The sequence below is a fragment of the Podarcis tiliguerta genome, assembly GCF_965153285.1.
Source record: "Podarcis tiliguerta genome assembly, chromosome: 4".
NCBI lineage: Eukaryota > Metazoa > Chordata > Lepidosauria > Squamata > Lacertidae > Podarcis > Podarcis tiliguerta.
In genome coordinates, this window is record NC_139537.1 from 1,960,001 (window position 1) to 1,987,265 (window position 27,265).

The 27,265-nt window shown below is 46.3% G+C and overlaps 3 protein-coding genes across 7 annotated transcripts in view; 1 reads left to right on the forward strand and 2 right to left on the reverse strand.

Moving 5' to 3' along the window:
• Nucleotides 1-27,265, reverse strand: part of LOC310675486 (uncharacterized protein) — a 448,115-nt gene that overhangs the window by 171,793 nt on the left and 249,057 nt on the right. The window lies entirely within an intron of this gene.
• LOC310675670 (olfactory receptor 52P1-like) lies at nucleotides 483-25,405 on the reverse strand. Its single transcript, XM_083436664.1, has 2 exons — nucleotides 25,142-25,405; nucleotides 483-4,356 (listed from the first exon to the last, which is right to left on the reverse strand). Exon 2 carries the CDS (start codon nucleotides 3,049-3,051, stop codon nucleotides 1,810-1,812), a length of 1,242 nt encoding a protein of 413 aa, XP_083292790.1. The 5' UTR covers nucleotides 3,052-4,356; nucleotides 25,142-25,405; the 3' UTR covers nucleotides 483-1,809.
• Nucleotides 8,877-27,265, forward strand: part of LOC310675576 (uncharacterized protein) — a 28,861-nt gene continuing 10,472 nt past the window's right edge. The window contains exons 1-6 of one of the 5 annotated variants that reach the window (XM_083436463.1): nucleotides 8,877-9,086; nucleotides 10,432-10,924; nucleotides 11,119-11,200; nucleotides 11,485-11,567; nucleotides 16,968-17,094; nucleotides 19,757-22,073. In XM_083436463.1, the coding sequence (XP_083292589.1) occupies nucleotides 10,523-10,924; nucleotides 11,119-11,200; nucleotides 11,485-11,567; nucleotides 16,968-17,094; nucleotides 19,757-21,009 (1,947 nt within the window). In that variant the 5' untranslated portion in view covers nucleotides 8,877-9,086; nucleotides 10,432-10,522 and the 3' untranslated portion in view covers nucleotides 21,010-22,073. Of the gene's footprint in view, nucleotides 9,087-10,431; nucleotides 10,925-11,118; nucleotides 11,201-11,484; nucleotides 11,568-16,967; nucleotides 17,095-19,756; nucleotides 22,074-27,265 lie in introns of those variants that run through there. The other 4 variants (XM_083436462.1, XM_083436458.1, XM_083436457.1 and 1 more) reach the window with 4 other exon arrangements.

The window sequence follows — 27,265 nt, forward strand, 5'->3', positions numbered from 1 at the left end:
GGTCTGACAAGAGACCTGGGAACAGCACCAGGAGTTGGTGACCTCCTACCCGGAACAGGAATACCCTTATATGGTCAAGAGTACAGGAAGAGGAACACCCTTTTATGGTTAAGAGTACAGGAACAAGAACATCTGTGATGTCAACCTGCATGTATAAGCTGATGTGGCTGGATTCCTGGGGAAGGGGGGAGAGGGTTCCTGGAGGATATATATACTGCATGTATCTCTCATTTCTTTGGACTTGCTGTGAGCTGACCACGCAAGTGCCTTCTGCTATTTGGAGAGCAGAATAAACTCTTTCTCTGAATCAACCTCAGTGTCAGTTGACTTCCTTTCTCTCTCCCAGGAGCAACACACACCCCACCAGTTGGTAAAGTCTAATAAGGCTACACTTCAACCTGGGCCGGTGGGCTGGGAAGGGGTGGCTTTGGCAGCAGCAGTGTCTGCTGTCCCTGCCCAGGCTGAGGCCTGTGGCATTGGTGAAGCCCGAGGAAGGGGGAAGGAGCAGTCAGGGGGTCACTGGGGAGTCGTGGCCGGCGAGGCAGCAGTGCTTGGGCCCTCCTCCCGCAGCGGGGACTGTGACTGCAGGGGCTCCCGACTCTGGCTCTTTCTTCTTCCTCTCCCGCCCCCCTGTGGCGGTTCATTTTTTCCTCCAAAATATAGTCCGGCCCCCCACAAGATCTGAGGGACAGTGAACAGGCCCCCTGCTTAAAAAGTTTGAGGACTGCTGGAATATGGCTACCTTATCTGTGAGAACACCTTGGATGCAAAGGGGAAGGAAATAAAGGCAGCAGACCGGACAAAGTCTGGTGACCCCGGCCGTGGATTCCAGTAATGCGCCTCTGCTCAACACGTATATTTGTCAGTAAACGCAGATATTGGAGGAATATAAAGAAATAGGAATATAAAGGAAGGCAAACAAGCACCCTCACCCCTGAAGCATTTCCCTGCTTGGAAAAGTGACTGTAGCAGAGTAATGTAGGAAAGGGGTCCGTTTGGCAGCATCTAACAACCATGACACCCAGAAACACAATGAACACCCGAGTGCTGCGAATGAACAAGAGGGAATTGTCAGGATCATTGTGTCTTCCTGGCAGGACCCTCCTGGCGAATATAATGCGCTAGATAGTCAGGCACTTCATAACAATCCAGCCAGACATACAAGGATTTAGTATGAGTCTCATTTAGCAGAGATTCCATTGCAGGGGTTGGACTGGATGAGCCTCAGGACCCCTTCCAACTCTACAATTCTATCAGCAAGGAGGAAAGGACTACTTTTTAAATATATTTTGGGGCTTTAGCTTAAGAGCAGGTCCAAATGTGCTCCAGCCACACTTTAACCTTTGTGTGATAATCCTGCAAGATGCGTTTCGGAACCAGTAAGGCAACAACCTGCCCACATGAAGCAGGATGTTGGTGGCGGCAGCAGCTGTGTCAAGAATTGATTGCATTGGCAAGATTGCTGTGCATGCAGAAGTCATACAGTGTGGAGGTGCTCAGAAGAGCTTCCAGACTTTAAGAAACATTCGTGAGAAGGTTTGGGAAGAGGAGTGGGGAATTTTGCACACAGCTGATCGCAGAGAAACCCATCGGCTCACCTGGTCCTTCCATAGTCACACGCAACAGCAGCAAACAGGAAAACAAGGAATATGCTCTTGGGCAGAAAGCATCACAGTTACCTGGGCAGAAAACATTAATGGTTCTACTGCTGGGACTTATGTGGTAGCCTCATAACAGAAGCAGGGAAGGTGCAGAACAAAAACAAGTGTAAGCTTATTCAGTTCTTTCCCACTGGGGTGATGCAGAGTCCTATTTTCTCATTTCCATGTTTCCAGCAGAGGAGACCCCAAAGGTTCTTAGGATGCTTTCTCGGATCTTCCTTGTCTTTGCCCCATAGATGATGGGATTCATCATGGGCGGAATCAAGACATAGATGTTGGCAACAATAATGTGGATGCAGGGGTTGACCCTGTGGCCGAATCGGTGGGTTAGGAAGGAGAAGAATGCCGGAGTGTACGAGATCAGGATGACACAGATGTGGGAGCCGCAAGTGCCCAGGGATTTGGCCCGCGCCTCCTTGGAAGGCAGCTGGAAGACCGTCCGCAGGATCAGGGTGTAGGACAGGATGATGAAGGTGAAATCCAGCCCCCCAGTCAGGAAGGCAACAGTCAAGCTGTATGCTCTGGGGGCACGGGTATCGGCACAGGTCAGTTTCACCAGCGCCATGAACTCACAGTAGGTGTGGGAGATGACGTTTCCCCTGCAGTACGGGAGCCGCTTCAGCAGGAAAGGGTGGGGCAGCAGGAGCACAGCCCCCCGGATCAAAACAGCCAGCCCAATCTTGATCACAACGGTTTTGGTCAAGATGGCGGAGTGTCTAAGCGGGTTGCATATTGCCACGTAACGGTCGAAGGCCATGGCAGCGAAGAAGCCCGACTCCATGGTGGAGAAGGAATGGATCAGGAACACCTGGGCCAGGCAGGCGCTGGTGTGAATGCCTCTGTCCTGAAGCCAGAATATAGCCAGGATTTTCGGTAAGGTGGTAGTCGAGACCACAAGATCGGCCACTGCCAGCATGCAGAGGAACAAGTACATGGGCTCATGGAGGCTGGGCTCCTTCTTGATGACCGCCAAGAGGAGGCAGTTCCCCAGAAGGGAGAGGATGTAGATGGAGCAGAAGGGGATGGAAATCCAGGCATGAAAGGCTTGCAGTCCCGGGATCCCAAGAAGGATGAAGGTGGAGGGGTGCAGCAGAGTCCAGTTAGCAGCTGACATGCCAGAACTGGGGACACGGGCCTGCTCACTTCTGAAACATGGTGGCCTTTCTGAAAGGAAGCAAGCGTTTAGATGTGCTAAGAACATAAGAAGAAGCTGACAAAACAGGGTCACAGCCCATCTCAAGTGGCATCCTGTTTTCACAGTGGCCAACCAGATACCAGTGGGGAACCCACAAGGATTCAAGCACAAGAGCAGCGCTCTCGCCTGCCATGGTTTCCAGGAACTGGCATAGCTCTTGGTCATGTGAGATGTGCCTGAACGAGGACCATCCATCCTGAGCGCCAATCCATCTGTCCCTCGACACTGTCAAGGAGGTAGCACATGACCTGGATTCTTTCCAGCATGCTGAGCAGGGAATGAGCACAGCCAGAAGGACTTGTGATATGTGTGTGAATCTGTGTGTGTCAAGAGCAACAAATAACCCTGGCAAGGATCCAAGCAGTGCCTCAAGCAAAAATTGAATAACTTTGCAAACAAACTTTATTTGTTTTGTTCCATTCCCAGGGTTGGAATTCCAGCAATAGAACACACAATGATAAGAAACAATTGTAAGATACACAAAACCATTCCAAACAGGAATGGTTCACTTTCTATGAAGTGGGCTAATCCTTCTCCACGATTCACTGGTAAGGTTAAGATCAGTGAGAATTAGACATGCTTGGCATCCTGTTGTTTGTTTCCAAAGTTGGGTCTTAAATCAGTTCTACATGCAGAGGCAACACTTTCTCCAGCAAGAGCAGACTCTACTATTTATCTGAGGAAACTTTGGATTAGGAATAGGGACCGAAGTTCATTCAGTTTACAGTTCAACATAAACCAGCCTAATTTGCTTTTCCTGAACCACTAAGCAGTCCAAAATGCAGCTAGCCTTGAAAATCTGCACTTCTCAAAATTTGCAGCCTTTCTGCCAACACAAAAATGTGTTTATTAAGGGGAAACTGCACGCAACCACGGGTTAATGGGAACAAGGGACAAAAACGCATTGCCTTGTGGCAAATGGCTTGCAAAGGTGTGTCGGCTGGACAAGGCGGTAAGCAAAAGTGTGTCTGCGTTTCTGTGCACCCATTAAAAATAAACCACAAACTGGTGCAGAAATGGGGCAAAGGAAACATGAGACTCAAAAAAGAGAAACTGAGAGAAACCAAAATTGACAGACACACCTCTTCCACATTATTTTTTAAATTAAAAAAATGCATTTATTCAAAAGTTGCATTACAGCTTTGTCCACTGCCGTAACACCACAGAACAACCACTCCACTCCTCAGTCCTTAATCACCTTCATGCTGGCTCACCCAATACCCTCAAGAGGAACCCAGCTACCTTTCCCCATTTTGATCCAAGGACATTTCTGAAATTCAGTAGCAGTTGCTGGAAGCCACAGGATTCCCTGTATTTACCTGTTCCCGTGTCAGCAGCAGCTGGTAGAAGGCGAGGGCATCTCCTGGGGTGGTCAACAGGCAACAGGCAGGATGCCCAGGAAAGACAGAAGGCAGAAGCTGGAACTCAGAGGTTTTTATGCACCTCTTGCTCAGGGAGGAGGCAAGGTCCCAGCAGATTTGCACCATCTGCTGAGAATTGCTACAATCACACACAGATTCAGCCTGGATCTAAATGTGTGTTTAATTACCAGTTGTGCAGGGTGGTGGGGGAGCCTCCCTGAACTGCAGTGGGTGGGTGTTGAGGGTGTGAGTTGGAGCAACTCTTCTGGGGGAAGGCTAAGGGGCATTCCCAGGAGTGCTTTGCTGCTCAGCACTTCAGCACAGGGTTCAGGTGATGGAACATGGCCTGTGGCAAGGATGCTCAGCAGCCCTATATGGTTACAACAACGCTGTAAAGTCGGCCAGTGCTATACTCTCCCCATATTGCAGCTGTGGGGGCTCCTGAGGCTGAGACAGGGGCCTAGCTAAAGACACCAAATTACCCAAGGGCAGAGGCTGGAACCGGGGACCCCCAGCTATGTAGCTCATAGCACAGTCCTAACCAGGCCTACTCAGAAGAAGTTAATCCCTTTGAATACAATGAGGCTTGCTCCTGGGTAAATGCCGGTGTCATCTGTACTGAGCTAGACAGATCTAGCTTCCTCAGATCAGCAAAGTTCCCCTGTTCAGGCTGGCGTGAACACACTGGCTGCCCTAGCCCACCCCTCAAGGCCATTACCCAGGACCGGATTAAGCATTCAGCAAAATAAGCACATGCTCAGGGCATCAAGGGAAGGGGGCAATTCAGACATTTCCCATGCTGGATTTTTCACATTAATGGTCACTAATTGCTCAGCTGAGCTTTCCTTTCCTCAGATGAAGTCTATGCAAAATCCCAACAGAACTACTCTGCAACAAAGGCAGGCCGAGAGTCTTATCTCTCTCAAGAATAGAAGGAGATGCAACATGGAAGATGAGTTTTGATAATGCAATCAGAAAAAGTAGGATCCCCCTCCCAAAAAAATATAAAGTTGAAGTATACAAAAATAAACATTCTTTCCCATCTTACTGTAAATTTTGTTTCATTTCAAAAAATAAATGGACCACTTATAAACGCCATCTCCAATTCCTTGAAAGATTCCATCAACGGTGTCTCTGAAAACTTTTACACATCACTTGGGAAGACAGGTGAACTAAGGCCAGTGTACTGGAAGAAGCAAAGATCACCTGTGTTGAAGTGATGATTCTTCAACATCAACTTCATTGGACTGGTCATGTTGTGTGGATGCCTGACTTCTTCCAAAGCAACTACTCTATTCCGAACATAAAAACGGAAAGTGCAATGCTGCTGGTCAACAAAAGAGGTTTAAGGACTGTCTCAAGGCAAATCTAAAAAAAAGTAGTATAAACACTGACAACTGGGAAACACGGGCCTGCGAGCACTCCAGTTGGAGAACAGCCTTGACCAAAGGTGTCATGGGCTTTGAAGACAGTTGAACTCAGTACACAAAGGAGAAATGTGCCAAGAAGAAGGCACACTTGGCAAACCCACACTGCCCAGACAATGTCCCCGCTGTGGAAGGACATGTGGATCCAGAATTGGCCTCCACAGTCATTTATGGACCCATTGTTAAAACCGTGTTTATGGAAGACAATCTTACTCGGCTACAAGTGATTGCTAAAGAGAAGACACTCAGGTTAAATATGAGAGTAAATAAAACTATCTAACATAAAGACACCACAGTCTCCGCTGACCTTCGTTTCAAGGAAACCGAAGATGGGCCAGGGATCCCTGGAGTCTCACCGCTCAGAGACGGGGGTAGTTTGCAATAAAGAAAACAATGCCCGACCTGAATAATTTGGAGGAAATGATTCAGCAGAGGAAACACAGCCCAGAATAACTAAGGAGATAGTACAAGAATACTTGGCTAGTTTAGATGTATTCAAGTCTCCAGGGCCAGATGAACTGCATCCAAGAGTATTAAAAGAACTGGCAGATGTGATCTCAGAACCACTGGCAGTCATCTTTGAGAATTCCTGGAGAACAGGCGAAGTCCCGGCAGACTGGAGGAGGGCAAATGTTGTCCCTATTTTCAAAAAGGGGAAAAGAGAGGACCCAAATAATTACCGCCCAGTCAGTCTAACATCAATACCAGGGAAGATTCTGGAGCAGATCATTAAGCAAACAATCTGTGAGCACCTAGAAAGGAATGCTGTGATCACCAATAGTCAGCATGGATTTCTGAAAAATAAGTCATGTCAGACTAACCTGATCTCATTTTTTGACAGAATTACAAGCCTGGTAGATGAAGGGAACGCAGTGGATGTAGTCTACCTTGATTTCAGCAAGGCATTTGACAAGGTGCCCCATGATATTCTTGTAAAGAAGCTGGTAAAATGCGGTCTTGACTATGCTACCACTCAGTGCGGTCTTGACTATGCTACCACTCAGTGGATTTGTAACTGGCTGACTGACCGGACCCAAAGGGTGCTCATCAATGGTTCCTCTTCATCCTGGAGAAGAGTGACTAGCGGGGTGCCACAGGGTTCTGTCTTGGGCCCGGTCTTATTCAACATCTTTATCAACGACTTGGATGATGGACTCAAGGGCATCCTGATCAAATTTGCAGATGACACCAAACTGGGAGGGGTGGCTAACACCCCAGAAGACAGGATCACACTTCAAAACGACCTTGACAGATTAGAGAACTGGGCCAAAACAAACAAGATGAATTTTAACAGGGAGAAATGTAAAGTATTGCACTTGGGCAAAAAAAATGAGAGGCACAAATACAAGATGGGTGACACCTGGCTTGAGAGCAGTACATGTGAAAAGGATCTAGGAGTCTTGGTTGACCACAAACTTGAAATGAGCCAACAGTGTGACGCGGCAGCTAAAAAAGCCAATGCAATTCTGGGCTGCATCAATAGGAGTATAGCATCTAGATCAAGGGAAGTTATAGTGCCACTGTATTCTGCTCTGGTCAGACCTCACCTGGAGTACTGTGTCCAGTTCTGGGCACCACAGTTCAAGAAGGACACTGACAAACTAGAACGTGTACAGAGGAGGGCAACCAAAATGGTCAAAGGCCTGGAAACAATGCCTTATGAGGATCGGCTAAGGGAGCTGGGCATGTTTAGCCTGGAGAAGAGGAGGTTAAGGGGTGATATGATAGCCATGTTCAAATATATAAAAGGATGTCACATAGAGGAGGGAGAAAGGTTGTTTTCTGCTGCTCCAGAGAAGCGGACACGGAGCAATGGATCCAAACTACAAGAAAGAAGATTCCACCTAAACATTAGGAAGAACTTCCTGACAGTAAGAGCTGTTCGACAGTGGAATTTGCTGCCAAGGAGTGTGGTGGAGTCTCCTTCTTTGGAGGTTTTTAAGCTGAGGCTTGACAACCATATGTCAGGAGTGCTCTGATGGTGTTTCCTGCTTGGCAGGGGGTTGGACTCGATGACCCTTGTGGTCTCTTCCAACTCTATGATTCTATGATTCTATGCAAATAGAAACACACACAAGAATGTATTGCTGTGCTCCTAATACAGTGGTACCTCTACTTACAGTCACCTCCAGTTACGTATCCTTTGGGATATGCACCCGGCAAATTTTGGGTTTCACCGTGTGCGCAAGCTAATGACTTCCTAAAAATCACTGCAACCCTCCCTCCCTGCCCACATGACCTGGTTTGCTGTGCATAAGAGAAACCTGGTGGACAAACAGTGGCAAGAACAGGCCCATCTGCTTCATCCAACCAAGTCTCTGTCACACATGCCAGGTCAAGTCCTCCACCCACAATTAAGTCGTCTTGTGAGTCATTGACCTGGCACTGCACAGCAGCACTTTAAGATGTGGGTCTCCCTTGCTGATTCCAGTATCCTTCCAGTATCCACCAGACCCGGAGGCAGGAATAGTCCTCAAGCAACGACTAAACCTGCCTCCTCGGTAATGACATTAGCACAGCTCCTCCTCCTTTTGTGATCACTGAGATCGGTTGTCGCCTGTAGAACTTGCCCCAGCCATTCTGTTGGGTGGGGGCCACTCCCCAGCAGTCCTGTCCCCTTCTTCTTAAGAACCAAATACAAACTATACAATAACTATACAGTACGTCAGTAGAAACTAATTTAAAAAACAAGAACAACACACAACAACTTACATTTATACTGAAATTAAACTAATCCCCAGCCCGAACTAAACGTTTGTCCCACCCCCAACAAAGGAAAAAAACCCAACACCCAGCATTGGAGGCGCCACAGATTAAAAACCATTTTACAAGATTTGCCCCAGCCCCAGAGTTTCTTCCCGTGAGCCTGGGCTCCCCAGGACTCCCAGCAGGGCAATGTCCCTCCGGCCTCCCAGGAGTCTGGTCCTCGCCCCCCAGGCCAGGTGGGAAAAGGCCTGGCAGGGAGCAGGTCTTCCTTCCAGCACTCAGGGCAGCAGCAGCAGCAGCAGGATTGGAGGTGATGCATCGTCGTGTCTCATGTCTTCTATGTTTGAAAGCTCTCTGAGATCTCTTGATGAAGGCAGGGAGATGCTGAGAGTCCAAACAAGAGCCTCACCCCAAAAGGGCATCTGGGCATTGGCGTAGCCAGGGGGGGGGAGCTGCCCCCCGAAATCCATAAAAAAATGATAGAAATCTGAGGTTCTGCCAAGCAAGAGGGGGCTGAGGGGGGGGGACTCGGCCCTGCAAGGGTTAAAGGGAAGTGAGCTGCCTTCCTAGAGAGGACAGGAAGCAAGGGGGGGCCAGGTCCTCCAGAGCCAAGGCCCCTCCCTCCCCAGTCCTTTCCTGCAAGGAAGGGGGGGGTGTTGCTTTGTGTCTCTGCTGCAAGGGCTGCCTCGCTGCCCCCTCTTGGGATCTGGTGAGTCTCCTCTCTCTCTGGGATCTGGTGGGGGTCCCAGGGCTGCAGCAGGGGAGGGGGCCTGGGGGGCCTGATCTGCTCCTGCAGGGGGGGGGACCCCCAAGTCAGGGAGGAGAGGGTCCTGCCAGGGAGGGGCCGGGTCTGCCACGCTCTCCTTTCTGCAGAGCAGAGGATCCCAAACTCATTTGACCCTCCGCCCCCCCCCCCTTTCAGAAAAAAATGGCTCCCACGACATCTCCTTCTTCAAACAAAGGAGTCCCTGGGACCTTAACTCAGTGTCTCTCAGGGTCACTGCACAAAAGAGGGAACTTGTGCAAATGGTTTTCCAAAGCTGGACAAGGAGGTGGACTAGCCCCCCCCCAAAAAAAAAGGTGGGAGAGAAAGGCCAGAAAAATAAAGAGAGGGATCCCAGCCCAGAGTCTGGCTGCTGCATTGGGGACCAGTTTCCCAGTGTCTCCCAGGGCAGCTCCCCACGGAGGCCAGTGCAGCAATCCCCTCGCACCCAGAGCATGGCATCCCAGGACCACATCCTCTCTGTCCCAAAGGGATTGTTGCTGGAAATGGGCGCTGCTACTCCCTGAGCCTCCAGGGACCTTGGCATCAGTGGCTGTGTGTGTGTTAAGCTATCTAATAGAATAATCATAATAAATCGCCAGCCTAAATTTCAAGAGAGATGTCTTTGGCCCTGCCCACTTGGCCCTCAGGGGTTGGCCAGATACGTACCTGGCCCTCAGAGCAAAGAAAAAGGGACCCCACCCCAGGAGTCTGCCTTGAGAATGGCAGAGAGTCCAAGTGCAAGAAAATACAGAAGCAGGGGAGTGGGGGTGGGGGGAGCAACTCCTGAGGACCCCCAGATGAGGACCCCCACTAGAGCCACGCACCCATTTTTCACAAGATACAAATGACTCCCTTGTCAGTCAGGTCTGACTTCATGCATTGACTGGAAGGCAGAAGAAACCAGGCTGATTCATCCCCCAGAAATCCCTTCAGTTGCCTCCACATTTTGCATTGCAATCTTCCTTCTAGGGGGGCTAGAGGCTGCTTTCTTCATCTTCTTCTCCTCCTCCTCCTCCTCCTCCTCCTCCCTCTTATTCTTCCCTCTTGCTTGCTAAGGGAACCTTTTTCTTCTACCGACCTACAAATTCTGTTGCCTCCACATTTGTTGCCTCCACATTTTGCATTGCTAGAAGGCTAGAGACATATTTCTTCTCCTCTTACTCCACTTTCCCCCAAAAAAGATAGCTAATGGTCTGGAATGCGGTGCAGTCCAGCCCTAGTTCCCAGCAAGACTCATCCATGCTTGCTCAGGGAATCTTTTTCTTCTCCTGATATGAGACAACTTTTGTAACAGAACAATGTATTTGGTTTGTAGGATTTGCTAGAGCTTCTCATTCAGACAGACAGAACTTGGCAGAAGACCAAAGATTTCCTTCTGATCTCAAAGAGGCTTCCTGACAGCACAGATGGATGAGCGAGACTCAGCTGGCCCTGAAGCAGGAAGAGGCCATGCCATCAAAACTGGGAGCAGTGGGGGGTTCTGGGAAAACTCTGTGCAGAAGATCCTGGGTGAGGAGGACACCCTCCGCTCAGAGGTGCAGAGCCAGCAGTTGAGGCAATTCTGCTGCCAGGAGGCCAAAGGACCCCGAGAGGTTTGCAGCCGACTCTACCACCTTTGCCACCAGTGGCTGAAGCCGGAAAGGCACACGAAAGCTGAGATGCTGGACCTGGTGATCTTGGAGCAGTTCCTGGCTGTCCTTCCCCCGGAGATGGAGAGCTGGGTGAGGGACTGTGGAGCGGAGACCAGTTCGCAGGCGGTGGCCCTGGCCGAAGGTTTCCTCCTGAGTCAGGCAGAGGAGAGAAAGCAGGTGAGAGACTTTCCTCTGGATACTCCCAAGGGGCTCCAAACAGGATGGAGAACATCTCATATTGCTCTATTGTTGGCCCATCCTTTTTCTGGGAAAGCATCCATGGAATGAGTTCTAACACTCTTTAAGTCTTTGTCATTCTCCTTCTAATATTTCTCACCATTCTCTGTTTTGAATCCTTGTTGCTCTTTCAGGGAAAGGATCTCTTTGCAGAAATGGACCTGGATTCCTGTGAGGCAGAGAGGCCTCCGTTGGACACCAGAGAGAGGCCACTGGGTAAGGAGGAAGGTGGTTTTTCTCCATTTGGTCTCATTCTGTTGGTTTTCCAACTCATCTAGGGGTTCTTTTCATCTTGTTTTGGGGGGAGCCAGTTGGGAGGAAGGGTCCAGAGGAGGGGAGATGAATTTCTGCACAACTAAGATATGAAATGGGCACAAACATCAAAATACACTCAGCAAGTAAGGCTTTCTGAAAGGCCCATCTGTAGTTAGAGTTGCCCTGTTTCCCCTGTGAGAGATGCAGGCACTCCTGGCGTCTTGCTTACGCTTTTTCTCTTGCAGGTGAGAGAATGATGGCAGCAAGACCTTCCTATCCACCTTTTCATGGGGGCAGAAGGGAAGCAGCGGCTGTGGAACCAGATCAGGTCAGGGGAAGCTATCTTGTGGGGACAGAGGCCGAGGGATGGAGCAATGTCATGGACTGGTTGGGCACAGAGGAATGGTGGGAGGAAGCAGCCGGGGAACCAGGAAGGGAACTGTCTCTTTAAATCTAAAGGTTCATCATTGTTTCACCCAATGTGTATACCTTTAAGGGGCCAGAGCAAGGGCCAGAGTAACTAACGAGATCCAGCCTTGCAACTGTGAAGCATAGCAGGTGCTGCTGAGTTGCATTGATTAAGCTGTGTTGGGAATTGGCCACAGTATATAAGGGGCAGCACCTAGCTCTGCCATTTACCCTGGGGATGGGTTGGTGTTTGGGTCGTGTTTGTTTGTAGTTGTATATAGTATATAAGGAGTTTTTGTTTTCCTTATTAAAACCTTGTTTAAGTTATTTTTGAGTCCCTTCTTTTTAATGCAAGCTCTCCCCAGCAAGCTCTCTGCGCTACTATACTGCTAAAAGCCAACATCTTTGGTTATGGGCCCAGCTGCTGAGTGGATGACTGCATATTTTTGGACTCTGAGAAAGGTTTGAAAACTCCTTCTCCTGTTAGTGTAGTTTTTGTGGGTCTGGAAGAGTTCCAGAATGGTTGACCGGGTTCTAGAAGCTGAGAAGGCTCTAGTCTTCCCACAGCTAACAGATGAGAACTATAGTTTATGGTCTTTTCGGGTGGAGGCGCTTTTGACCTCTAGAGATGTATGGACCTATGTAACTGATGACCCTCCTGACCCTGTAACTAATGCTTGGTCGAAAGGAGATGCGAAAGCCAGGGCGATAATAAATTTGGCAGTCAGCGACCAGCAAGTAGTTTATATAAGGAATAAGAAAACTGCCAAAGAAATGTGGGACAGTCTTGCAGCAGTGCATGTTAGAAAAGAGTCAGCGTCTGCATTGACTTATTTCAAGCAGTTGTACCAGACGAAGTTGCAGCCTGGTGGTGATTTGGCAGCACACTTGAGACGTCTGGAGGCAATACGCTGCGAATTAATTCGAAGGGACATGGAGATACCTGATATTCAGTATGTTTTTATCATCCTTTGTTCCCTTAATGAGGACTTTGATGGTATAGCTAGCCAGATATCTGCCGTTCCACCAGCACAATTAACTGTGGAAGGGGTAACGGCAAGATTAATGGGCGAGCTGGACAGAAGGGAGGCTTGTGCCATAAGCACTCCTATTTCCAGAAGTAATGAGGGACGCCACATGCAAGCTGGTGGTGATACGACTGCATTTAAAGCGGCCAAGCATTGTTGGTTCTGCAAGAAGCAGGGACATTTTGCAAAGAACTGCAGAGCCAAAAGAAAACAAAGTACTCCCAAGACTGTTTCTGTTCGTCAGTCACGGTCGTCAGCCCAGCAGCCGACATCGTACCGTAAAGACAGAAACGAGCCGCGAGCTTTTCATGCTTGGACAACAGATCGTAAAAGACTTAAAGGTGCCAAGTGGAAGTCTTTTGTTGTGGACTCAGGTGCGTCTCAGCATTTCTGCAACGATCGAAGCTTGTTTATTTCTTTCGAAGAGGAAATTGGTAATGTACATTTAGCTAATTCACAAGTCCTGCAGTCGCTTGGCAGAGGTACTGTTAAACTTGACTCTTTAAACATTACGATAGCGAACTGCATTTACTGCCCATCAGTGGACAATTTATTATCAGTAAGGTGTTTTGCTCGTCAAGGCATAACTGTGCGTTTCTTAAATTCAATGTGTGAGTTTTTTGAGGGGAACAAACGTCTATTGTATGCCCGGGAATCTGATGGTTTATATAGACTGTATTTTCGCACCTACTCCCAATCACCTATAAATTGCAGAGCAGCACAGTCAAGCCAGGGGTTGAGGAATGTAAGACCACATTCTGGGTGTGTCCACGAGGCGCACAGAATTCTGGGACACCTGAATTTTGCTGATGTAATTAAGACAAAGAATATTGTTAATGGCCTCAGCTTAAAACCATGTAAATTCTTTATGCAATGTCTATCCTGTTGCAAAAATAAGATTAAGGTTGCACGCAAGGGTAGGTGCTCAGATAGGAAAGTAACTGAGCCATTTGAGCGTGTACATTGTGATTTAGTTGGGCCACTCCCACCATCCTTAGGAGGTTCTAAGTACTGGCTTACCCTGATAGACCAGTATAGTAGATATTGTTGGACTTATGCAATAGCTGAAAAGTCCCAAGCATTTGAGAAGTACAAAGTTTTTTGCAACTGGGTAAAAACGCACTTTAACAAACCAATTAAGAACCTGTTTTCTGACCGGGGCGGGGAATTTGTTTCTGAGGATTTTGAGAAATTCCTGGAAGCGCAGGGGACTACTCATGAGTTATCTTGCCCCCGAAGTCCCTGGCAAAATGGGCTTGTTGAAGTTGTGCAGCGTGACCTGCAGGCAGGGGTTAAAACTTATCTGCATGATGCTAATCTGCCCAAAGACTTTTGGGCTGAAGCGCTTAATGCTTTTTGCTTTGTTAGAAATCGCAGTTATCATTCTGGTTTAGATATTACCCCCTATGAGAAGCTGTTTAAAAAACGCCCTAATCTGAAATACCTACGAATTTGGGGTTCAGATGTAATTATGCATTATCCCGCTAAGCAGAAATTGGGTGAGCGTAGTGTTCAGGGAAAATTAATGGGCTACCAGCAGGGGGCGTACAGAATTTACATACCAGCAACTGGCAAATTTCATATTACCAGAAGCATGATACAAACTGTAAATTGGAATGGAGTTGCTGTTTTCCAAGATACTGATGGTATAAATGAAACTGAGGAAGAAGAGGAAGCAGGAGCAGCAGCAGCAGGAAATGGTGCTTCTGAATTAATGGGAGAAGACAAAAAGCCTGTTGAATCTGATAATTTGTTTGATGATTTAAAGTTACAGGCACCTGAGGGGAGGTTAGATTCTCTTGAGTTTTCTGACCGTGAGCTTAGCCTACAGGCATCTCTTCAGTCTGACAATGATGGTTTACAACCTGAAACTAGTAGTTCACTTAGTCCTATTAAGTCTGAGGAGTCTGACTCTCCTTCCGGACTGAAACGTTCAGAGAGAAAGAGGCAGAAGCCACAACGATTTGCAGATGAACATTTTAATACTGTCTATGCCAATAAGGCGGTCTTTGAGCCAAAAAGCTACAATGATGTTCAGAATTTACCTAAGCACCAAGCTGTAAATTGGTATAAAGCTATGGACTCTGAGATAGCTTCTTTAAAAGAGCATAACACTTGGTCTCTTGTACCTCAAACCCCAGATATGAGACTTATAGATTCAAAATGGGTTTATCGAGCTAAAATGAATGACAAAAATGAAGTTGTAAGGTACAAGGCAAGATTAGTCGCTAGAGGTTTTCAACAAATTCCAGGTGAAGATTATGATTTGTGTTAAAATAATTGCAGGGGTGTGTCTAGTATGGTGTTTTGTTATAACGGTTGTCCATTTGAATGGAAGTCCCAGACACAAACCATTATTTGTCTCTCTACAACAGAGAGTGAATTATGTGCATGCGTTCAGGCCACTCATGATATAGAATGGTATATGTAAGTATTTGCTGACCTACAGATGCAAGTAACACTACCAGTGAAAGTTTACCTTGATTCCCAGAGTGGACTCGCTATCCTATGTTCAGAAACTAATACGCAGCGCACTAGAGTCTTAAGATTACGTTTGCAGTTTGTAAAGAAACTAATTGCTGATGAAATGATTGTATTTGAATATGTTCCAGGTGACAATCAAATTGCAGACATTTTTACTAAAGCACTTCCAAAGGTTACACATGAAAAACATGTACAAAGTATGCTTTATGTTTTTGTTCCACAATGATGAACCGCAGGGGAAATGTTGAACTGTCTCTTTAAATCTAAAGGTTCATCATTGTTTCACCCAATGTGTATACCTTTAAGGGGCCAGAGCAAGGGCCAGAGTAACTAACGAGATCCAGCCTTGCAACTGTGAAGCATAGCAGGTGCTGCTGAGTTGCATTGATTAAGCTGTGTTGGGAATTGGCCACAGTATATAAGGGGCAGCACCTAGCTCTGCCATTTACCCTGGGGATGGGTTGGTGTTTGGGTCGTGTTTGTTTGTAGTTGTATATAGTATATAAGGAGTTTTTGTTTTCCTTATTAAAACCTTGTTTAAGTTATTTTTGAGTCCCTTCTTTTTAATGCAAGCTCTCCCCAGCAAGCTCTCTGCGCTACTATACTGCGAAAAAGCCAACAGATGGCTCAGAGCCGAAGGAGTGGAGGTGGAGGAAGGATGAGTGATCAGAGGGAGAAGTCTGGGAAGAGGAGGTGTCAGAAGCTGAAGGAATAACAGGGCTTAGTGAGCTGGGAGACTTTGTGGCAGAATGTAGTGCAGAATCAGAGCAAGAAGAGGAAGGAGGTGAGTGGGAGAGGAAGGTCGAGAGGCAGAGGTGAGTCAGGAGAAGGAGGAGCCACTGGGGGCTCCCTCTCCTTCTGCCAGAAGCCACCCTCCCTGCTTGTCTCTCAGAGCCAGCAGATGGCTTACAATGGAGGAGCAAAGGCAGGCTGCACACTGGCGCACTGTTCAATTGCTTGCAAGAAGCCCGAGAGAGGAGGGGACTTGGAAAGCTGTGGGGAGCCAGGGGCCTTCACTCTCAGGAACTGCTTTTGTGCAGGAAGAGGCTCAGGGAATGAGCTGCTGTTCTCATGAGGCCCGAAACTCAGCCAGGTCTGTGAATATCGTGTTCTTGCTAAGAAAGTGTGAACTCCAGCTGTGTACTGTGGGATTTCCTACCCATATAACTCTGACACCAGCCTTCTGAATTTCGCCAGTAGAATTCATCTGTAGTTGCAGTTTTCATGGAATCCTAGAGTTGAAAGGGACCCCAAGGGTCATCAAGTCCAACCGCCTGCATTGAAAGATCATCCAAGACAGATGGACATCCAAACTAGGCTTATTTTATTTCTAAATTGATAATTGAATGCTAAAATTGGTTTCTAAGCAGTAAACAGATGAGAACAAATAGTGGTCTGGATTCACCTAACCAGCCCCATCCGCTGCAAAATGGGGCCTGCCCCCCATTTCTCCCCTCCCCCTCTCCATGCCCCCATGAACCCCTTGAATTTGGCTCTAGGGCATTGGGAGGGAACCTTCCCAGAACAACACATGAGGAGAGGAGAAAGTGGATCCTTCCATCGGGGAAACTGGAATGCTTGCGTAGGCAGAATGACTTGGAAAACACAAGGTGGAGTACCAACTATTTGCACAAAGACGAATACCCATAATTAAAACGCAGAATAAAATAAGCATCCATAAATAAAATGTGCAGCAAAGCAATCCTATTGAAACAACACCACAATTAACAGGAAGGAAACAACAGAGCATTGTGTAGCAGATCATATTTCTGCTGTCTCAGAGGAGGACATTTCCCTTTTTCTTTTAGGGTCCAGTGTGCTTTGAAGATGTCGCTGTTCGTTTCACGGATGAGGAGTGGGCGTTGCTGGATCCTGACCAGAGAGCTCTGCATAAGGACGTCATGGAGGAGAATCGGGGGATCGTGGCCTCTCTTGGTAAGGCTCCCTGTTTTATTGTGATATCTGACTGGAAATTCAAAAAATACCTCTATGTGACCAACCTCATATATTTTCACAGCACCCCCTACAACACCTGGGAACCTAACACCCCCACAAGAAACAGCAAATTGCAGTTTTTTCTGTGAATCATTCTCCTCTAGTTCTGCCTTTTTATACCACTATTAGCCTGGTCTGAACTGCCCAGGCATCTCAAATGTCAGCTTCAGAGTTGTTAGGAAAGATAAGCAGCTTCTATCAGGTTTTCTGTTTCTATTTTTGCTGTTATCAGTCTTGGGTTGACCAAAGAGACGACTGACATAGGAGATGGAGGGGATGCCATGACTGAGCCAAACAAAATCCGTCCCAGAGCAGAGCCAGGCTGATTGAATCTCAGGTAGTAGTAGCAGTGATGATAATAATAGTAAAAATAATAATTTTTATTTATACCCTGCCCATCTGGCTGGGTTGCTCCAGCCACTCTGGGCTGCTTCCAACACACATATAAACATGATACATAAATAATAACAATCTGATCGCATATAAAAAGTACATTAACTTTAAAATGATCAACTTATACTAGTGGCCAAAATTGTGGATACCTTTTGTGAAAAGTGTATTTCTTAGATTTGATGGCTCATAACACCACTTTTGGGGGAATAATACCGTAAAATTATATAGCAATGGAAAGATAATTTAATGAAGAATGTAATGCAAGAAATTTTATGAAGGAGTATTTATTAGAACAGCAGTCATAAAGAAAAAACGTGAAACCTTTGGTAACCATTGGTAACCTTTAGCTTTAATTATGGCCTTAGCATGGAGCAAACCAAGTTTTTTAGTTCTGCAGCTGTAATAATGTGACACCAAGACTGAATTATTGCCTCTATTAATTAGGCTTTATTGCTGGGTTGCTTCAGACTAAGAAGTTTCTTTAGGCGGCTCCATAGACTTTCACTTGGGTTAAGGTCTGGGCTATTCCCAGGCCATTCCAGCAGTGGAATATTATTATCTTCAAACGACCTTTTGCACACAGCAGCAACATGACATGGAGCTGAATTCTGTTGAAATATAAAAGAATTAAATAAACAAATATTTATATAAACGTACATAAATGCTTCAGTATATGGGGACAGATCACATGCAGATCACATGTCATCTTCTATACACCCAGATGATTTTCTTCTGTCACGTGGGCACAGTCTCTTCATTCTTCGATCATCACTTGCTGTTGTGCACCTTTTCCTGCCTTTACCAGTCTGATTTTGGAGTGAATGAGTTTCTTCTTTTTTTAAAATAATGTTTATTAACATGCCAATCACATCACATTAATTCCAAATAACAATAATTCCAAATTACATAGCCAATTTTTTAAAATTTTTGTTGGGGCTACCCATGCTTCAAGCTCCGAAAGGGATCCGATCATCTCTCTTGCTGCTGCTTTAATTACACAGTTCTGTCAAAATAATATTCACAGTTCTGTTCAATCTTCTCTTTGTTGTTTTCCTCATCTTCTTGCTGTTATCTCCTTTCTTTGTGATCTCTGATAATCTCCACAAGCGGGTTGAAGACAAACATCGTTATTTCCTGTGTGGATTTTACACTCATCCAAGAGCCATAAAAGTTGACAGACGCCATTTCAACACCTCCATACAAAACATTCCGACAGTCTGTCCTGATCTCCCCAGGCCCGACGCTCCCTCATAAATTTTCTCAGGGGGCCCTGCTAGGCCGAACCCACACTCCAACATAGTAACAGCCATAGTCCTCCTCCCTCTGGATTACTGCGGGCGAGCCTGCCATGATAAATCTCTTTTTATAACTGCGTCACAAAGGACTTACTTTCGTTTCCCGATGCTCCCATAAGCCACGTCCTTGCATAGTAACTAATTTCCACACAGTTATTATTTCTCCTGCTTGTGATCAGTAATTGCAACGATTCTTTTTTTTTGGAGGGGGGGATTATTGGGTACTCACATAAGACAAAAAAAGAAAAGTTTTTCTCCCCACCTCCTTTTCAGTCTTGCTCCGACATACCGATCCTTTGATGAATCTTCTTGATTTATTATTAAGTCCAGCCCGTCGCTCCTCTTCCCAGAGATCCCTTTAGTTAGCAGTCCTTATTCCTGATCATCGCTTGAAGTATGTGCGTTTGCTTCTGTTCTGATTGTTTATTTTGGGCTCCCGCAACTAGCTGCGCAGATCAGAGACAGCATCCAGGAGAGCCATCCCACACGAGGGCTTTTGTGCCTAGTGCCCTCAGCCCCTTTCGAATCTGGGGGTGAATTATGGGCACAGCAGGCAAGGCAGCGTTCCCCATTCCCTTGGGGTAACGAGGGAGGCTGCATACTCCCATAACAGCCTCTTAATTACCTCGTGTGAGCCAGAGAGATGGTATTGTCGGCCATCTTCCGATGCGCCCCCTAGCAACCCCCCAGTGAATGTATTTCTTATACCTCTTCAAAAATATAGAAAGGCCAGCTTTGGTTAAGTTTCCCCCAATGTTTCTTCTAATTTCTACATAACTGTAGCCTTGTTCACTTAATAGTACTATTTTACATCTCTTTCTGGGTAACCAGTCAACTCTTGGTAATAAACACACACTGAACTCCCTTCCGTTCTTCGTTCCTGAGGCTCTAATCCCTTTTTGTCTCCATTGCAGATTGCGATGAATTGGAAATCAAGAACAAAGGAGACCACAATGCAATCTGCAGAGTGGAGAAGGCACGTAAAAATTTGGAGTCGGGAGAAAGCTGCAGTCAGAGCTCCCATTCCACTTCCCATCAAAGAATTCTCATGGGAAAGAAACCCTGTCAGTGCGTTGAATGTGGAAAGAGGTTCAGGAAGAGCTCTGACCTCACTTCCCATCAAATAATTCATACAGGGGAGAAACCCTATCAGTGTGTGGAATGTGGAAAGAGCTTCAGTAAGAGCTGCAATCTCACTTCCCATAAAAGAATTCATACAGGGCAAAAACCCTATCAGTGTGTGGAATGTGGAAAGAGCTTCAGTAGGAGCACCGATCTCACTTCCCATCAGAGAATTCATACAGGGGAGAAACCCTATAAGTGCATGGAATGTGGAAAGAGCTTCACTGTTAGCTCCAGTCTCACTTCCCATCAAAGAATTCATTCAGGGGAGAAACCCTATCAGTGTGTGGAATGTGGAAAGAGCTTCACTGTTAGCTACAGTCTCACTTCCCATCAGAGAATTCATTCAGGGGAGAAACCCTATCAGTGTGTGGAATGTGGAAAGAGCTTCAGTCAGAGCTCCTCTCTCACTTCCCATCAAAGAATTCATACAGGGGACAAACCCTATCAGTGTGTGGAATGTGGAAAGAGCTTCAGCATGAGCTGCTCTCTCACTTCCCATCAAAGAATTCATACAGGGGAGAAACCCTATCAGTGTGTGGAATGTGGAAAGAGCTTCAGTCAGAGCTCCCATCTCAATTCCCATCAAAGAATTCATTCAAAGGTCAGAAAAACCCTTCATTATAGACTTCCGGTTGGCTCGCCCAATTATGGCGGACAGGGGTGCTTTCGCCGAAAGGGCACCAGCGCTTTGAAGACGGGAGAGTTGCTAGAGTGCAGTGGCGCCCCAAAAAACCCTCAGATTGAGCGTTCTGAGGACCTGGAGTTCCTGCAGGTGCCGGGAACAACTCCCCTGCTCCCCGTAAGCTCTAAAAAAGAGGGCCGAGAGGGAGTGGGGTTGGAGACGGTGGCACTAGGGAAACAATTCACTTGCTTCAAAGCGCAAACTCTGAGTCCTGCGATTGTGAGCAGCCAATTCTTCCAGGGGAATTTTTTTTTTGGACTATCCCTCTTGGAAATCGTGAGTAAAATGATTTCATTTGGAACTTTGAATTGGGAAGGAAAGGGATTTAAAAACAGAGGTCGATCCCTCTCACTGAAGTAAAAACAAAAGCAGCTAACGTTACCAAAAGCCTCAACTTTAATCTCATCTTTTAGAAACTTTCAAGTCTTTCCTATATCCCCCTTTCTAGCAGGGGGAAGGGGGGAAAAGACAAAAAATAAATTTCCCTGCAGAAGAATTAGGGATTTTCCCTGAACTGTTGTATCTTCTTTGTGGAAGCAGACCTCCCGGGTGAGGGGAGGCTAGACTCCATTGTGACGCAACAAAGGGAACGGAAGCTTTCAACTTTCGTTTTCCACTTTAGAAAAATACAAAGTAACCACAGCTGCCAGAGCTCAACAAATACCTGGAACTCTGCAACTAAGTTAAAGACTTGAAATAAACTTTTGGGACTTGTTTAAAGGAGAAAATAAAGACTTGTACTTATATTTACTAGATTGAAAGACTGTGGTGAGGAAAGACTCTTACTCTGGAGTGGGGATTTTTGCAGCTGGGAAACAGTCTGTTTATCCTATTGTCTCCCTCTTTTGACTGTAGCTGACCTGGGGGGGGGGGGATAAAACTATGGATGGGGGTGACAAAGGAGACAAGACAGAAAACTCAGAGAGTCTGGAAAGAACAAAAATTAAACCAAGAAGAGAATCTAGAACACCAACATTTGAAGAATCAGTAATGCAACTTCTTCAGGAAATTAAAACAGAAGTAAGAGGGAATCAAAAAACCATTCAAGACTTGAGGAGTGACTTTTCTTAACTGAAAGAAGACTTGAAGACATTGAGGTCCAACATTACCTCACATGAGGAAAGAATTACACAACTGGAAACGGTAAAAATTCGGGATTTAGAGACTGTCCAGCAGCAGGTGTTAAATTTGATTGCGTTTTTGGAATTAAAGGAGAACGAGGCTCATCTGAGACTGAGGGGAGTGGTCCAGAAGGAACAGGATAACTTGAAGGGTTGGCTCATTGAGGAATTTTCAACTTACTGGGAGATCTCAAAAGAAGAATTGAATTGAATTGAATTTGTGGATTGATAAAGCATATAGATTTGGTCCTAAAAAGGGTTCTAAAATCACACATGACTGTATGGTGATTTTTAAAACAAAGGAACAAAAGCTTCTGCTTAGCTTAATAGCAAATTGCTTAGATCTGCGAAATCTGAAATGAACTTTGTCCCAGTACCTCCTTGTTCTCTCCCTATCTCACTGAACAAGAAGGGGGAAGCAATAAATTTGATGTGCTGGCACATTCCCCCCCCCCCCCTGCTAGAATTGTGTGGTTTTTGTTTTTTTTTTAAAAAATAACATTTCCCCCTAATTATTGTTATTATTCTTTGTTTGTGAAAAAGTAATTTAAAATGTACAAGTAAAAGATAAAAATGAGAATTAAAGGTAAAAAAAAGGGGGTTGTCTTGATAGATAGATAGATAGATCAAGCTTTTTATTTTTTTAAAAATGAGTAAAGTACGAAGAGGATAGGTAAAAGAGAGTGGAAAGTCTGGGGCGAAGTGGCAGTCCCAGGAAATGACCTGTGATGGTTCAGGGCTGTTTTCTGGGTACTGCCATTTTAATTCTTAAGAGGGGAGTTTGAGGTGAAAATAAAATGAGGTTTAAAGTGAGGGTGTGTGTGTGTGTGTGTGTGTGTGTGTGGAAAAGTGTGTCTTTAAATAGCGTGTAGAAAAGGTAGGAATAAAAATGAAAATTCAAATAAAGGTTGGCTGCAGCAGCAGTGGCCCCTCTTTTAAAAAGAAAAATGATGAAAGTAGGTATATGGGGGGGAAATAAAAAAGATTTTTTTAAAAAAAGAGGGGGAGGAAGGGGTTAAAAAAAGATATTTTTTAAAAAAAAAAGGAAAAAAGAAGGGGGTAGTTTCTTCCTTTCTGCGATCTCCTTTGTCATGCGGCTTTCCTTGCCGCTGGAGGGGTAGGCTCCGGTCGCCACGTGTTTTTTTTCGGAGCCTCTTTTCCTACCTCTCCTCTTATTTCCCGTCGGCAGAGATGGGGGCAGCAGCGGTAAAGTTGGGGCTCCTTTTTTTTTCTTTCTTTTTCTTCTTCTTCTTTTCCCCTTTTCTTTTTCTCCCTCTCTGCGTTAGCTCCACTGTCCTCCTGGTTCTGGAGCTCCTCTCGGCTGTTAGGGGGGTAGTCGGGTGCCTTTGTGGCTCAATCAAGGTTGTGGGGGGTGTTTTGGCTCCTTTGATAGACGCCCCGAGTACCCCCGATTCCTCTCTGCTGGCAGTGCTGGCGGCAGCAGTCCTGGGGGTCCGGGAGTCGGCCAGACAGAGCCTTTTACTCTGGCTGGCTTCAGGAGCTCTTTTCTGCTGCTTCAGCAGCCATGCTGCCTCGCCGGAACTCCCGGCAAGAAAATCGTCTAAGGCAAATCTAAAAAAAAAAAGTAGTATAAACACTGACAACTGGGAAACACTGGCCTGCGAGCACTCCAGTTGGAGAACAGCCTTTACCAAAGGTGTCATGGGCTTGGAAGACACTCGAACTCAGGACGCAAAGGAGAAACGTGCCAAGAGGAAGGCACACTTGGCAAATCCACACTGCCCAGACAATGTCCCCGCTGTCGAAGGACATGTGGATCCAGAATTGGCCATATAACGTAAAGACACCACAGTCTCCGCTGACCTTCGTTCCAAGGAAACCGAAGATGGGTCTCACCGCTCAGAGACGGGGGTAGTTTGCAAATAGAAACACACACACACAAGAATGTATGGCTGTGTTCCTAATACAGTGGTACCTCTACTTACAGTCACCTCCAGTTATGTATCCTTTGGGATACGCACCCGGCAAATTTCTGGATTTCACCGTGTGCACATTCGCAGGAGCACTCTATGCGCTGCATGTATGTGCAGAAGTGCGCTAATGTGCCACGTGCGTGCACAGAAGTGGCACTTCCAGTTGCAGAAACCTTGGGATCTGACTGGAGCTCTGGAATGGATCCCATCTGCAACCGGAGGTACCACTGTACATAGCCATGTGTGAAGAACCTTTAGATACACCCATCCTCCAACCACCTCCAGACACTCACATAGGCCCTTCACCAGCTTCACTGGTTCTGATTTTAAGGAGAGGTGGAGCTGGGTATCATCCGCATACTGATGAACACCAAGTCCAAACCCCCTGATGATCTTTCCCAGTGGCTTCATATAGATGTTAAAAAGCATGGGGGAGAGGACAGAACCCTGAGGCACCCCACAAGTGAGAGCCCAGGGGTCTCATCCCCCATCACCACTTTCTGAACATGGCCCAGGAGGAAGGAGAGGAACCACTGCATAACAGTGCCCGCAGCTCCCAGCCCCTCTAGCCAGTCCAAAAGGATGTCGTGGTTGATGGTATCAAAGCTCACTGAGAGATCCAGCAGAACTAGGAAGCACCTTTGTCCCTAGCCTGCCAGAGATCATTGACCAGTGCAACAAAGGGAGTTTCAGTCCCATGATTAGGCCTGAATCCCAATTGGAAGGGTCTAAATGGTCCACAGCATCCAGGCGTGCCTGGAGTTGTTCAGCAACCACCCACTTGATCACCTTGCCCCAAAATGAAAGATTTGAGACTAGGTGATAGTTGGCCATACTGGCCGGGTCTAAAGATGGTTTTTTAAGAAGTGGTTTAATGACCGCCTCTTTCAGCGGGCCTGGGAAGGCTCCCTCACAGCGGGAAGCATTCACCACTCCGCAGAGCCCATCGCCCAGCCCTTCCCGGCTCGCTTTTATTAGCCAGGATGGGCAAGGATCAAGGAGAGAGATGGTCGGTTTCAGTCGTCCAAGCAGCTTCTCCACATCCTGGGAGGTAACAGATTGGAATAGATCCCACGCAAGTTGACTAGACAGGACTCTAGCACCCCCCCCACACACACACACAGGCCCTGCTCCCAGGGGTTAAGTCTATCTTTTTTCGAATATGAGCGACTTTATCTGCAAAAAAAAAAACTTAGCAAAAACATTTCAGGAGATCTTGGGGTCTTTACCAGGCCCTGATGGCAAAGGTGGTTCCGTTAGATTGTGAACCACCTGAAAGAGTCGCCTGCTGCTGTTTTCTGCCAATGCAAGAGAGCCACTTGGTAGGCTTGACGTTGAGCTCTAACCCGTGTCTGGCCCAATCCAGAATGAGTTTTCCGCCACCGGTGCTCTAACCGTCTCAGCGATTGCTTCATTGCCCTCAGCCCTGGGGAAAACCATGGGGCTGTCCAGGCTCCATGCAATCGGAGAGGGCGGTTCAAAGCCAAACAGTCAATACCCTTAATTAACTCTACATTCCAGCGGGACACCAGGGAATCAGCTGAAAGGCCATCAACATGGGATAAAACATCCCCAACCACTCTCTGAAAATCATTTGGATCCATTAAGTGGCGGGGGTGGGCCATCCAAATTGGTCCCACCTTCCTGCAAGGATCTGACCAATGCACTTCTTTTGTTTCAGTTTCACTTAGTATCAGATCACCCACAGGTGTAAGGCATGTCCGCGACTATGAGTTGTGCCAAACTTATTCAGGGACAGCCCCATGGAGGCCATGCTTTCCATGAAGTCCTAAGTGGCCCCTTGTAAGGTCATGTCAGCATGGATGTTTAAATCTCCTACGACAACTAATAAATATTTTATTCGATTTTGCATAAAAGACGACAAAGCAAAACAAAAACAACAAACAATACACCAAAAACATACAGAATTACACAAACATAACATACTACAAACAACAGAAATAAAAACAATCTTATCTTCATATTGATCTTGCATTAACTTGTTTCTCTGACTTCCCCGAGTCTCCCTTCCCTGTATTCCAATTCATACAATTAAACAACAAATCCCTTCCCTCTGTCATAATTAACCTCCTTTCTGATTTGAATGTCTTAATATAGCTTATTCAATGCTTAGAACTTAAGATGTTGGGTCTTCTGATCCTTAAAATTTTACTCCAATAACCTTATACATTCAATCTGATGTTATTTTAACATTCATTAATCTTGTAGTGTTTCTGTAAATAGTCTTTAAATTTCTTCCAATCTTCCTCCACCGTCTCTTCTCCCTAGTCTCTGATTCTGCCAGTCATTTCTGCGGATTCCATATAGTCCATGACTTTCATCTGCCATTCCTCCAGCGTGGGTAATTCTTGTGTCTTCCAATACTTTGCAATAAGTATTCTTGCTGCTGTTGTGGCGTACATAAAAAATATCCTGTCTTTCATACGTACCTCTTGATTGACCATGCCCAGGAGAAAGGCCTCCGGTTTCTTCGGGAATGTGTATTTAAATATTTTCTTCAGTTCATTATAGATCATCTCCCAAAAGGTCTTAATCCTTGGGCATGTCCACCAGAGGTGAAAAAAGGTACCTTCAGTTTCTTTACATTTCCAACATTTGTTATCGGGCATATGGTAAATTTTTGCTAGTTTGACTGGTGTTATGTACCATCTGTATATCATTTTCATAATATTTTCTCTTAGGGCATTACATGCCGTAAACTTTAGCCCAGTGGTCCATAACCGTTCCCAGTCGGCTAGCATTATGTTGTGACCCACATCTTGTGCCCATTTAATCATTACTGATTTCACTTCCTCATCCTGTGTATTCCATTTCAGCAGCAGATTATACATTCTTGACAATATCTTAGTTTTGGGTTCTAGCAATTCTGTTTCCAATTTTGATTTTTCCACCTGGAAGCCAATTTTTCTAAAAATCTCCTACGACAACTAATCTAGGTGTCTCTAGGAGAACATCCACCAAAACCTGAAGCAGCAGGGAATCCTTGGTGTAGCGGGGAGGTTGGAACCCCAAAAGAAATCCTGTACTGCCCCTATTGCCCAACTTCCAGAACATTTACTCAGAAAACTGGGTCTTCCTAATAGGACACCACTGGTCACCACTGGCCACTGGTCACCACTGGCCACTGGTCCCATCACCTCCTGGCAAACAGAAGGGGAGGAAATGGAGGCAGTGAGAGATTTTACTTTCTTGGGCTCCATGATCACTGCAGATGGTGACAGCAGCCACGAAATTAAGAGACGCCTGCTTCATGGGAGGAAAGCAATGACAAACCTAGACAGCATTTTAAAAAGTAGAGACATCACCTTGCCAACAAAGGTCCGTATAGTAAAAGCTATGGTTTTCCCAGTAGTGATGTATGGAAGTGAGAGCTGGACCATAAAGAAGGCTGATCGCCGAAGAATTGACGCTTTTGAATTATGGTGCTGGAGGAGACTCTTGAGAGTCCCATGGACTGCAAGAAGAGCAAACGCATCCATTCTTAAGGAAATCAGCCCTGAGTGCTCTCTGGAAGGACAGATCGTGAAGCTGAGGCTCCAA